The sequence below is a fragment of the Pleuronectes platessa genome, chromosome 15 (assembly GCF_947347685.1).
Source record: "Pleuronectes platessa chromosome 15, fPlePla1.1, whole genome shotgun sequence".
Lineage (NCBI taxonomy): Eukaryota > Metazoa > Chordata > Actinopteri > Pleuronectiformes > Pleuronectidae > Pleuronectes > Pleuronectes platessa.
In genome coordinates this window covers 1,128,200-1,142,286 of record NC_070640.1, presented here as the reverse complement: position 1 = coordinate 1,142,286, position 14,087 = coordinate 1,128,200, and the positions used below count along the sequence as shown (strand labels likewise).

The 14,087-nt window shown below is 47.4% G+C and overlaps 1 protein-coding gene across 1 annotated transcript in view; it reads right to left on the bottom strand.

The window, feature by feature from the left end:
* The window catches only part of dbn1 (drebrin 1), a 47,260-nt gene extending 34,789 nt beyond the window's left edge, over window positions 1-12,471 (bottom strand). The window contains exon 1 of the mRNA XM_053441178.1: window positions 12,314-12,471. Coding sequence (XP_053297153.1) covers window positions 12,314-12,396 — 83 coding nt within the window. The 5' untranslated portion in view covers window positions 12,397-12,471. The remainder of the gene's footprint in view (window positions 1-12,313) is intronic.
* Window positions 12,472-14,087: the final 1,616 nt, after the last annotated feature.

Genomic DNA, 14,087 nt, shown 5'->3' with positions numbered 1-14,087 from the left:
ATGTTTTTTGTTACTTAGCAAGAAGTCGGAGCTGAAAAGTCGTCCAGATCAACAACTCTCACAAACTCCATGTTAAAGCCATTAAAATATAATATTTCCAGATTTTCTTTTCAATAAAAGACGACATATGAAGCAGCAGAACTCGTGAGTTTCATAAACCACATGAGATCTTCCATCAATCCAGAGTCGCTCGGCTGCAGAGGATGTTTCAATACGAGTTTACTCCAGTGGATTACGACACATTAATTCCACCTGGAGATCAGACTGAGTGATTTCACACAGGGGGGGGGGGGGGGTTCCTCTGCTCAAGCACCATGTGACAGGAGAGAGAGAGAGAGAGAGAGAGTGGAGGAGGAAACCAGATTTAATTACGTGAGAATGAAGCGAGGCGAGAGGAGGCGACGAGGGAGGAAACAGACGAGAGGAGGGAGGGAGCACGCAGAGAGGTAAGAGCCAACGAGCACAGAAACAGGAAGCTGAGATCCCAGAGCGCCAGCGAGCTGCTGACGAATCACACGCAGGCTGGTGACGGAGGCGGGGGGGAAGGGGGGGTCGAACATCACATTTTTTAAATAAACACCTGACACCAGGACGTGCTCGTCGTTTCTCATTATCACCTCCTGCAGGATCAGGCCCTGTGTTCACGACAACACGAGGATCACATGACCATCGATCACATGACCATCGATCACATGACCAGCGATCACATGACAACGATCACTCGCCCGGCGGAGTTCAGATCTTTACAGCTCGGAGAAAACTCCAGCTCATTCCTCCAATCAACAGTCTGCTACAGCCAAACTCATTAAAACTAATTGGTCTTAAAAAGACATTAACTATAACTAGCTACAACTCCCAAGGTGCATTTCACCAAGAAGCCTCCAATCACAGGGCGATGTTGGACGGTGACGATAAAACTAAAGAACAATCTACTCTCGTTCTAATTCAGTGTCTGACTCTCAGATTTCTAACTTCTCCATGAAACAGCTGCAAAGGCTCATGGGAAATGTAGGATTAATAGCCATCAGCCAACTAACAACCTGATGTTTAATGGGGTCATTGTTTGGATTAATAAGATGTTGACCTTTGACCTTTATTCCATCAGGTCATCCTCTGAATGTTTGATCCAATTTAACTATTTAATTTAATTTCCTCAGGCCGTTCAGGGGGTTAAAAACGTCTCATAAAATCACAACTCAGTGACCTTGACCTTTGACCCCCAACATCTCAGTTCACCCTCGAGTCTGAGCGAACGTTTTCTTCCATATTTAAAGAAAAGCTCTCGACCTTCTCCGGAGACATCTCGAGAGCAGGAAGCTCATCCTGAAAAACAAAATGTCTCCAGGTTCCACGCTGAGGAAAAACTAAACGCTGTGACATTTACACAGAGAGAGAGGGGGGGGGGGGGGGTAATGATCAAAGACACGAGAGGAAACTATAACGAGCTGAAAAGACAGAGGAGGAATATTTTTAGAAGAAAGCTCGTGGGTTCAGTCAAATCTCAAGTTTCTAAATAAAACTTTACTCGTCACGTTCACACATCGTTTCAGCTGCTTCACTGTGAATCTGCTGCTTCTCATCTTCAGCGGGTTCTGAGCCCTGAACGAGGCCCGAGCGGCACGTGGCTCAGACTCCAGGTCTGTTCAGAGCAGATGAGCTCCACAGCAAATCACAGCATTTAAAAACCCTTAAAATCTATTTATAATGGACGACTGCGTCTGGATCTGTTTCTTCTGTACATGTGAAAACCAGTTCACAGCTTTTCTTCACCGACGCTGGGATCCAGCAGCTGCACACACACACACACACACACACATACGCGTACTTCACTGATATTAACACAACTCCAACTCTAATGTAAACTGGAGGCCAGCTGTGGTTTCCAACCGTGTCCTCACAAGACAATAAAAAACCCTCCGGTGACACGTGGAACAAATAACGTCTGCAGACGGGAGGAGGAGGAGGAGGAGGAAGAGGAGGAGGAGGAGGAGGAGGAGGAGGAAGCTCGACTCTGAAGGATCCACAGCTGGGACTGTTCCTCCACTTCCACATGCTGACTTAAGAGCTTTCAACAAGACGCTGCAGCCACTTAGCCTCTAGCAGCTGGGGGAGCTCCTCAGTGGAGGTCGGACCAGGTCAGACATGAACCCCCCCCCCCCCCCCCAACACACACAATCCAGTGTCTATGATACAACGTCTACACAACATTAAAGAGGGAAACTCTGGTGACAGTGAACTGAGTAATTCACCATCGAGTAAGAATCTGTCTATATTCAGGGAACTGATATTTAGAGATTTCTGTGGTTTCAGTGAAACAGGAGAAGAAGCAGGATCTTTCCCATGAAGACGTTTACTGGTAACCCTCGGCCTTCAGTCACAGAGGTAACACAGCTCCAGTTACTGTAAACTGGTCCAGGTCCATTTGGCCGGAACAGAAACAGAAACAGATAATATTTCTCACTTACTGGAAATGAAGGATCTGCAGCTCCTGGCCACAACTGAGCAGTCGGAGGAGAACTCAGCGTCTCCCGGCACAGGAAGCTGGACGCGGTGAAGCCGCTGAGCCAGGACAGAAAATCCTGTTCTAATCTTCACAGTCAGGGGTGAAAGGTTTGAGAAGATTTTCAGAGTGAGCCTGACAGAGATTTGGCCGTTTAAAGCCTCCACCAGCAAATCCACTGGTCCCTGGACTCCTCAGTGCCGCGGCCTGGTCGAGTTCCAGTGCACATTCTGAGGTTCATACAGGGAAGCTGAAGCCACAGTGGAAACCTCACAATGATCCTTTGTCAGAGTCAAACTGTGAATCGCTGGGATGCCGGAGACAAAAGAGAAAAGCTGATGCTTCTCAGGCCGGTTCTGGAGTTCTGATAATCACATGGTTCCAGGTGGACTCGTGAAGTGGACTTGTGTCTCAAGCTGTGTCAAAGGAGCACTGGGATTTCCTTCAGTAATAGAATCAAGCCAAACTATCCCAGAGGACATCCCAGCCGCCATCTTGTGTTGGTGACGTCATTAACACAAGCCCGACCAATCAGGTGTCAGCTGTCAATCATGACGTCTCAACTTATCAGAAACACTTGAACAAACATCCGTGTGACTTTTGGTTCACGTCCCGTCTGGTGACACGGAGGAGGCCGGTGTTCACTGGGCTGTGATCTTTATCCACATGTCAAAATATGAACATGATTACAGGTCATGTAAAATAATAAAATATAGTAAATAAAGTAAACTAATATTTTAGTTAAGATCAAATTGGAACTAAAGAAAAACTATAAATCCAAACAGGAACATTCCAGTGTGAATATATTTGATTTCTTAAGGCCTTTGAATTTTTGGTGATGTGGTCGGATTACCACACACACACACACACACACAACACACAACACACACACCACACACACACACATACACACACTCTACACCTCCCTCCTCTGACCTCATTAGCTTCTAGTTTCAGTTTCTATCCTCCCCCAAATCCTGATCCTCTAAATCCCCCCCCCCCCCCCCCCCCCCCTGTCTGCTCTCCTGCTCTCACTTCTCCGTCGATGAAGCTGTTTCACAAAGAAATAAAGTCTCTGGAAATCATGGATCTCAAAATGAACCGGTTCCTGTTTGAGCCTCGGGCTTCGGGCAGATTCATTATTACAGTTATTAACTCAAACCGGATTTGAGTCGTTTGTTCTTGACCTTGAAAAAATTGAGGTTCATTCACTGAGATATGAAATTAGATTGGGGGGGGGGGTATTTGATGCAAAAGTGTTAAAAAACAACATCCCTAAAACACAGATTTATTCTATATCTTAATTGGTTTGACCCACACATGTATTCGTTATTAACACAACCTCAACCGAGGGGCCTTCAACACTCAGCTCCATCTTTCTGATGTTGTTCTCTGAGGTTTGAGTTCGTGTCCCAGCTCGTCTCACGTCCCCGACACTGGGACCATTTGAAAACTCTTCAGTCTTTGTGGGTTTCAAGAATTTACACAACCTTTGTTTGTCAGTGTGGAACTTCCCCTAAACGACACTCTCCCTCTCTCTCCCTGTCCGTCTATGTCTCTCGCCCTCCCGGTGTTGTTGTGACTCAGTCGTCCACACAGGACAAACTCTGTCCCCCGTCCCTCCGTCCTCCTGTTTACACAGAGACCCAGTGAGACCATCTGTGTGTAGCTGCTGCAGCGTCGACACACAGTGTAAAGGAGCTCGGAAAAGGCAGAACTGCAGCGGGGGGGGGGCAAAGGGAGGATTTGAGAAATCTGAAGTGAGGAGGAGGAGGAGGACAGGACATAGGGAGTGATGAAGAGGAGGTGGAGGAAGGTGGAGGCAAAAAGCAAACAGCTATATGTATATACGTGATCAATAACCTCTTCCTGAGCGACCGGTCAGAGGTCACGACCCCTAATGCAGCTGCAGTTAAAGTCCATGAAGTCCAGAGGTTCACGGCTCTAAACAACCATCACAGGAAAATGAGCCCGTTACTGGGAAATGAGACGGAACCACATCGACTTCCAATGGGAATCCAGAGCGACTTCGGCTCTGATGGGTTCTTACTGGATAAAAGACAAAGTGATGTTAAATTCTGCAGAGTCACACAACGGCCACCAGGGTTACAAACAAGATGGGGGGGGGGGGGGGTGTCTCGTTCCTCTAAGTCGTTTGTATATGAAGAAGCAGTTGCCACGGTTACAAGCACAGCTGTCAACATCTGTAGAGATGAGACGGAGAGAATAAAGAGAGGAGGTGAAGAAACGGAAAAAAGATCAACAGCCGAGGAAATCGATCGCACTCATCAACACCTCAGTCTTTTATTCAGCAGCAGCCTCGAGTCTGTGGAGACACTCGACTCACGATGGAGCACAAGCACACACACACACACACACACACACACACACACACACACAAACGCACACACACACACACACACACACACACACACTCGCACACACATACACGCACACACACACTTTAAAACTCTACCAAAAAAAGGTTGTAAGGCTCGACGTGCTTCTCATCAGAAATAATCCCCGTCCACACGAACACATCTGAAAACACAACATTGATGCTCACTGGTTAGTTCGGTCATTTCAAACGTCTGTGGTTCATCTGGCTCAGAGAATCAGGAGTTTACAGAATCTGTGATTTATTTCTCTAGCTGAACGTCTCATTTACAAGCTGACACGTTCACATCTCACACAACGAGCCCGACTCGCTGCTGAGGTCCACAGAGACGAGCTCGGTGTGAGAGAGCGAAGCTATAAATACGAGCCGCTGCCTGACTTCTCTTTTCCGGCCGATTGAATCTTCTCCTCTGCCTCCTGCCATGAACGTGTGAGGCCAGAGAGCAAGTGATTCACACGGAGCAGGAGAGAATGTGAAAAGCTGCCATGTTACGCCTGCAGCCTCCCTCTTGAGCCGCAGAGCTCAGCTGACGACCTTTGACCTCGGCAGCAGAATGACGGCCTGACACTCGGCCTGACACTTTCACTTCGCTGACTCAGCGCTTCTGTAAAGCCGACTGAGCCCTGATCATCCAGCAGACCGGCGGCTTCGGGCTCAAACGGTTTCCCTGAGTGGCAGAAACCTCCATCGACTCATGAGCTGTAAACCGTTTCCTCCCTCAGGCCCAGAATGTGACCACTTCCTGTTTCATCTGGAAACACTGATGGTGGACGTTAGCTACGGGGATGACCACGGACGGAAGCTTCTGTTCGTCTTCTTCGTTCAAGTGGGAAACTTCACGTGAAGAACAAACGTCAGAACAACAACTCGGAAAGTCTGCGAACATTTCTGAACACAAGTTTAACCAATTAACCAATTAACTGATCCTTAACCTTATCAACAATTTGTTCATTTACTCAAACTGCACATCCGCTTACAGACGTTCTTCTGAAGAAAGGTTGTTAGTGTCAAATCATTTATATTCCTTATATAACTCATATTCAGGTAAGTATTGATATTGTGTTTTTACTCAGCTCTACGTACGAGGTCAGAAACCTGATGGTGGCGCTGTGGTGAAAACTCAGAGGGTCTCACAAATCTATTAGAATCTATCATGAACATGGATCTGATTCAGGAGACGAGTTGAATCACAACACAAAGAGTCCCCTGGAGGTTTGCATGTTGTTGTTCGAGCAGAGAATCTAAATAAATAATGAGAGAGGTCAGTCGGAGTCAGAGAGAGTGGATCAGCAGGGAGGACACCAGGGGGAGGACACCAGGGGGGGGACACCAGGGGGAGGACACCAGGGGGAGGACACCAGGGGGAGAACACCAGGGGGAGGACACCGGGGGGAGGACACCAGGGAGAGGACACCAGGGGGAGGACGCCAGGGGGAGGACACCAGGAAGAGGACACCGGGGGGAGGACACCAGGGAGAGGACACCAGGGGGAGGACGCCGGGGGGAGGGACACCGGGGAGAGGACACCGGGGGGAGGACACCGGGGGGAGGACACCGGGGAGAGGACACCAGGGGGAGGACACCAGGGAGAGGACACCAGGGAGAGGACACCAGGGGGGGACACCGGGGGGAGGACACCGGGGGGAGGACACCAGGGAGAGGACACCAGGGAGAGGACACCAGGGAGAGGACACCAGGGGGGGACACCGGGGGGAGGACACCGGGGGGAGGACACCAGGGAGAGGACACCAGGGAGAGGACACCGGGGGGGAGGACACCGGGGGGAGGACACCAGGGAGAGGACACCAGGGGGAAGACAAACACTGACACTGACCTTCAGTCGCACCAGCACACGAGACAACAGACGTCTCTGACCTTTAAACACGTCCTGCTACTTTCACCAGAGACAAGTGAGACGCTCTCGGCTAAAAACCCAGAATATGTTCAACCTGAAACCTGAACAACCTCTGGAGGAAATCTCATTTCCTGAAACCAGCAGCTGCGTCTGTGCCCGGCTCCTCACAGCAGATGAACCGGGGAGACGGCCCGAGGTGAGTCCCTTCTGACACGGGGCCTTGAATTCATCATCTCCAATGGCTTTCATCTGAGGTCAGAACCCCCCCCCCCCCCCCCCCAGCCCTGAGGCTTCAATGAAGCTGCAGGTCCACGTAGCAACAGCAGGTTCAATAGAGATAGATAAAGATGGAGGCAGCACCCCGACACGCCCCCGACCACTCAGAATAAAACACGTCTTTCCCTGTGTCCACTAGGTGGCGCTGTGAGTGATTTCTGCTGCAGATTTCAACTCAACCACTCGTATCTCAGCATGCAAATTAGTATTGAAGAAGACTCTGAGGAAACATATCGATATTTTACTTTTATGAAAGTATTCGTATGTTCAATCAAACGTATACAGACGAGAATCAAGGTCATTTTCCTCGTGGTCCAGTAGATGGCGCTCTCTAAACAAAGTCGATACTGTCACGCTGTCTTGCTTTAATATTTAGGAAACTAACAAACGTAAAATTGCAACACCAAAGCATCGGAGGAGTTCAGGTTCTATTGATCCCAGTTTTACAAATAAAAACATTTCCTCCAATATTTTCCCCAAATCACAGATTTTTTGATGAAATTATATTTTGGGTTCGGCTATGGACAAAATCAAATCGACAAAATGCGATAAAGAGGAATGATAAATGATTTAAAGCTACTTGTAGCTACTTTGGTTCAAAGAAGACAAACTAAACTGTAGAATTAAAAAAAGGTCTCTGAATTTCTGAAAAGATAAAGTCTGCGGAGGAGAGAAATGTGAGATGAAGAACAACGTCAGGAGAATCGCTCTGGACTCGGTGTCAGCTCAGCTTCACACAGTGATGAAAACAAGAAGCTGTTTTACATGAGGCTCCACTGACTCTGACCTGAGAGCCTGAGAATCACAACACCAGCGTCTTCCTACTGGTTTACCACCGACAGTGGGATTAACTGAGAAAACCTGCAGAGGACGATGAGACAGAGAGACAGAGGTCAGAGGTCAAACATGGACACATCTGACTGGTCTGTTTGTATCTGGAGCCTCAGAGCAAGGACACTGAAGGAGTCATTAGAGACATGAAGCTGACCCTGTGTGTGTGTGTGTGTGTGTGTGTGTGTGTGTGTGTTCAGTCCATTAATAATAAGATTCGTCTCTCACTGGCACCAACAAGTCTACAACAGACAGAATGATCGGTGCAGCCGGACGGAGGCTTCAGAAAACAATAAACTGTGAATCAGACGATTTAACTAGACCTCATGAAATAATGTTTCCTTTCATTCATTTGTTTATGTTGTTTTATTAATTCACAATTATTGAATCAAAGCTGCAAACAGCGATGATCACGTACGTTGGACTTATACTGAACGATAGAAGCAAATTAAACTGTAGGTGGCGCTGTGGCCACGTTAACATATTGCCATGTAGACGTCTTCAGGTCGGGACCTTATAAATTATAAACCGACTTTATGATTGAATCAAATTGTCGTCAGATGGTTTCGTCTGATTAAGTTCCTCTAACTCAAACGACTTAGTCACGGTTCAAAGATCCTGGTGGTGGTTGAAGGAATAACAGCTCAATGCTGATTGACAGGAAAAGGCCATAAAATAACAAAATGTTTTCATCTCATTAAATATGATTTATCCAGGTATTTAAAAAGAAGAACAGCGTGATCCCAGAATGCCAGAGTTCGTTTCCAGCAGGTTTTCATTTCAGCTGTTTGGTTTGAGTCCCTTCAGAGTGTCACTGCTTGTTCTGACCTTGAGTCTCGACCCCGGGGAGAGCACAGGTTTCACAGAGGTAAACAAACAGAAATAAAGAGCGACTGCAGGTAGAGGAACGTGAGCGGCTGATAGCAGAGGAACAAACTGTCCTGGAGGTCACTTTGTCTGAGGCTGCATGAATGAAACGTGACTCAGAGTCGACCCTCCTGCTCGGCTCCTCTTACCACCACCTCCTCCTTTGTGCGCCTGCCAGAGGTGACGCGTCAGGTAATGGCTTCCTCAAGCAGCTGGAGGGGTCAGGGGTCACATGACTGTAGCCCCCCCCGGCCAATCAGCAGCAGCCACAGAGCGCTCAGCATTCCTGAATGTCTGCGGATTGTTTGATATTGGATCCCAGTGATTGGCTCACAGCGTCGGCTCCTCTGCATCCTGACATGTTGTGGCTCAAGGAGCTGGAGTTCTTTTCCTCTTCCCTTCAGGGACAAGATGAAATAACAAACTCCTCACGTCTCTAGAAGCTGAACTCTGGATCCAGTTCAACATCACACACCAGACATCACCTCGCTGAATGTAAACCTGTCATTTCACTTATGACAAATGGTTCCATCAGGTTCTGGTTCCTTCAGGACCGGTTCCTCTCGGGCAGAATCTCAACACAGATTCTTTTCTGTTCCTGAGCTCAAACATCAAACATCCCTCATGAGGTCAACATGAACTTTAGCTCTGGTGGCAACTCGACCTCCACGAGGCTCCGACAGAACCAGAGGCTACAGTTAGCTCCTAGTTAGCTCCTAGTTAGCTCCTAGTTAGCTCGTTGTTAGCTCGTAGTTAGCTCCTAGTTAGCTCCTAGTTAGCTCCTAGTTAGCTCCTAGTTAGCTCGTAGTTAGCTCCTAGTTAGCTCCTAGTTAGCTCGTTGTTAGCTCGTAGTTAGCTCCTAGTTAGCTCGTAGTTAGCTCCTAGTTAGCTCCTAGTTAGCTCCTAGTTAGCTCGTAGCTACCTCAAACTCAACAACATTCCTCAACGCTAAACGGTCCAAAGTAGAAATGTAGATTGTTGACACGACAAACTTACTGAAGCACCTGACGACACCTGGACACATGTGAAGGTTCCATGTTTGAGAACTTGTGTGACTTCAGCCGGTTGAGGAGCTTGATTTTGAAACGATGAACCTCAAAAGAACTGAAACAACATCATTCACTGAACCACGCAAAACAACAACCTCTCATTTCCCTCGTCTTCCTTTTTCTGAGCGATTCAAAGTCTGGATTCAGCTGAAGGGGATCGTCCAGCGTCCTCGTCTCGGTCGTCCTCTCAGAGACGAGTTGGACTCTGGGTTGAAACACAAGAGGATGACTCATCAGTCCTCTGGATCCTTCCGGCTCGTTACCTCATCACTTCTGGCCGCCTGCTCTCAACCACTTACAGCTAATGGCGAGTGGAGGGCCGAGCTGGACGAGGCGGCTGTGTCCACGTGCAGCACAGGTGAGGGGGGGGTTCAAAGACTCCACAAAGCACCGAGGACCAGTGGACCTGCAGAGCTCTGATTGGTTCTGACCAGCTCGTCACAGGACCTGTGTGATTCACTGACTAATCAGATTAAATGTTTCCTATCAAACCTCGTAGAAGTGCAGTCTGTCACAGCTACAGGGGGTGGAGTAGGTCAGGGGGTGGAGGGGGCGGGAGGGGGGGTGGTTCATGTTGTTTGGGGTCAGCCATGTTTCAAAGTATCGGCCTTTGTTCAAACCTCATCAAGTGTGAAGAACGGGGGCAGAGCCTCGACTCTGCTCCGGCTGAACGAGCACGTGGACGACGCTCCAGAGGAAACGTTAACCTGCCCGGTCGCTTTGTGTTGACAACTCTCGTTCACGCAAACAAGACGACAAACACACTCGAGATCAACACAACTTCACAAGCAGGCCACTGACTCAAGGGAGTGGATCATTCATGCTCATGTGTTGTTTTTAAATATCTTCACGACAGATGAAACATGTCCAAACCACCGACAGGATGTGGATCTAAAACTGAATCTACAACCTGAAAGTGGAAACCGGTGCTTGTCCCAGTTTGACTCGTTCAGACCAGTGAACGTCAACAGATGACACAGGTTCACGTCCCATAGTGAAGATGGGGACCGACTAGAAAACAGGATCTGAAATCTGAGCTAAAAACACAACTTCTCATCTGAAAACCAGTGTTCCCCACTCGTCCGTCAGCGACTGGGCACAGACCTCATGACATCCTGTTCTTGTTGGAAACCAGTGGAACATGTGTTTGTTCTGCTGCAGCAGTGACGGCAGGTTCATCAGCACCAAGTTACAGTTTAACTTTAAACCTTCAGTTCGACTCAAAGTCAAATAAAACCTCCTGAAGTGAAACTGCTTCACAGAACAAATGAATTCCTTCTTCTTTTCGGTTTCAGAGTCGAGGAATGAAGAAGCTGCAGCAAAACCAGAGCCGGTTATTGGTTCTGCAAAATTCCCACAACACTCGTACGTCACTTTAATTCACCTGCAGCGTTTCCATCCTGGGTTCAGATACTGGTGTGAAACTCCAGTGACTGGGAATCACAGGTTGTTTGACACAGAGCTGCATTCATGTGCTTCTGTGTGGGAAGTGATTTACTACACAAATTATGATCTAATGATTTTTGGTTTATGTTTAACACAAACGAGGAAACACTGCGACCTCCAACATCGAATCAGCTCATCCTCATTGTACCAAATATGGACGGGCCTCTGACCTCGAGCAGCAATATCAGATCAGCTCATCCCTGAATCCAAATGAAGGTTTGTGAGAAATATGAAAACATTTCCTCAGGGACTTTCTGAGATATCGTGTTCAACCTGTGGTTCTACGTGTCGACCAATCAGAGCATTTCACTCGACTCATCCAAGATCAATGTGACAGATCTGAAGATGTCGTGTTCACAACGGGACGAACGTACGAACAGAAAAACTGAATCCCAGCAGAGACACAAACATAAATAAATAATTCCCTAACTTTAACTGGAGCTCGTTTAAAAACAAACTAATTCTTCATTAACTTATTTGACCTTTTTTAAACGAATAATCATTTTCAAGCTAACGTTCACTTCCGCCTCCTGCACCACGTGAGGAACCCCCAGGAAGAGACGCCCCCTGCCCCTCCCCCACCCCCCCCCCCCCCCCCCCCCCCCGGCCTCGCCCCTCTCTGGTTTGGGAGGATGCTCCTCAGTCATCCCAGGCGCGTTCACAGTCTCACACACACGAACACGCACGCGCAGCCGCATCGCTTTGTATAAAAAGGCTGAAATTGCTTCCAGCTGCAGAGGAAACAAAGATTTCTGCTGTGCACGCTCACTGGGTCCCGCGTGCACGACCACTGGTCCCGCGTGCACGACCACTGGTTCAGCGTGCACACGCACACGCACACACACACATACACACACTGACTCTGCAGCTGATTTCTGCTTCACACACTCAGTGAGACAGATTCATGCAGAAGCTTCAACACAAAGTGAAACTGAGTGTGATGAAGAGGATAAGGATGAAGGTGCACCCCGTCCTGCGCATCCTCAGCCTGAACGACCCCGCACAGCACCGCTCCAGCCCCGCACCGGGCAGCGGGGAGCGGGCGGTGCGGGGCCGGGGGGCCGGGGGGCCGAGGCCGGGAGGACACTCACCAGTCGGTGGTGGAGCTCTCGTCGATGACGTCCTGGTAGGCGGTGAGCAGGGCCAGTCGGTTCTTGCCGAGATTCACAGCCATGTTGGAGTCAGAGCAAACATCCAGAGCTCTGCTGATGGAGAGAGACACGGAGAGAGGAGGAGGAGTGAGGGAGAGAGAGGGGGAGAGAGAGAGAGGAGGAGGAGGAGGAGGAGGAGACAAAGACCTCATCCACAGTCTGACGGGTCCTAGCGCCTGATGCTCCTGGTCCTGGTCCAACCACCAACAACCACAATGGAACACTTTGAATCTAATGAACTCAGTCAGTTCTATCATTTATTTAATTAGTACATTCCAGAATAAATATATTCATGATGTATTAGTCGAGTTTCCTCTGAATCAGAGCTGAAAAGTACCTCACATGCTTCACATGTTATCTGCCTCATATTCCCAGTTTGTCTCATAATCCCAGTTTGTCTCACAGATGTTAATAAGGAGCAACTTCCTCTGTTCTTAACTCAACAAGAGTCAAACAGAAACTTAGTGATCAGTGATAAAGCTCAGTCCCATGTGAGGATCCTCTCCCAGGACACACACACAACACGTCAACACAACAACACAACAACACAACAACAGGATTCACTACATGAGAAGAACCAGTTTGTAACTTCATGTTTAAAGTGTTTACACATCATGTCTGATGGAGATGAAGGAGCAGATGAACTGAGGAGCTCCTGATGGTAGAAGATGTGAGGAGACATGTTGATCATAGTCCTCCATCACAGAGTTCTACTTCTTATTCTAGTAACATCATGTTTCACCTTCTGTCTTATGTTTATTGTTTTTATTATAAAATTCCTTTGTTCAGAACTGAGCTTTTAGTTCATTTGTTCATGTCTGTAACCACGTTTTGAGAAGTTCTATATAAATAAAGATGATTATAATATTCATTATCATTGTTATAATTTTCAGGTTATTATCCACATATGTTCTATTTGTTATAACTTGAATAATCTCAGACTCAGAATAATCAATAATCAGATTCTGATGTCGACTTGTTTGCATCTCAACGTCCAACTGTGACGTCACATGAGCGTCAACAACAAGAAGAGTTTGACCTGTGACGTCCTGACACTGAGCTTCATCATCATCATCATCATCTTCATCGTCTGCTGATTCATGGTTGATGATGTAAAGAATAATCCATGAATCAGCAGTTTCTTCTTCTACACAATGTTTCATTAGTGACGCAGCAAAAAAAACAACTCATACATTTAGTTTGTTTCCATCTTCATTAGCGGCTGTAAAAGATGTTTATAGATAATTAACTGTCGGCTCTTCTGTTGGAGATTATCACGTAATGTTCGTATCCATGAATTTTGTAGAAAGAAGAGACAGGAGCTGAATTTTGAATAATTATTTGTATGAACTCATTGTTCATTGTTGTGTTTGATTTACCTTTTCTGCTGCATCACTTCCTGGTTTGAAACATGCAGCTCTCTTTTTTATTTACATTTCTTTAGTGGACTGTTGAACCGATTGTTACACGCACACTGCCACCTAGTGTATCAGACAGTGTAAAACAGGATCTGGTTCATATTAATGTCCTGAAACTTACAGTAAGATATTGATTCTATTAAACAGATTCTGTGCTTCCTTCACCCAACCTCCATTTGGACCTGGTACACCCAAACATGTGTTTGAGGGCGGAGCCTGTTTAAATACAGAGGAACAAGAAGTAGACCAGTCCAAGTTGTAATCCATCACGGGGGTGTTGGGGTTCCTCTTGTTGA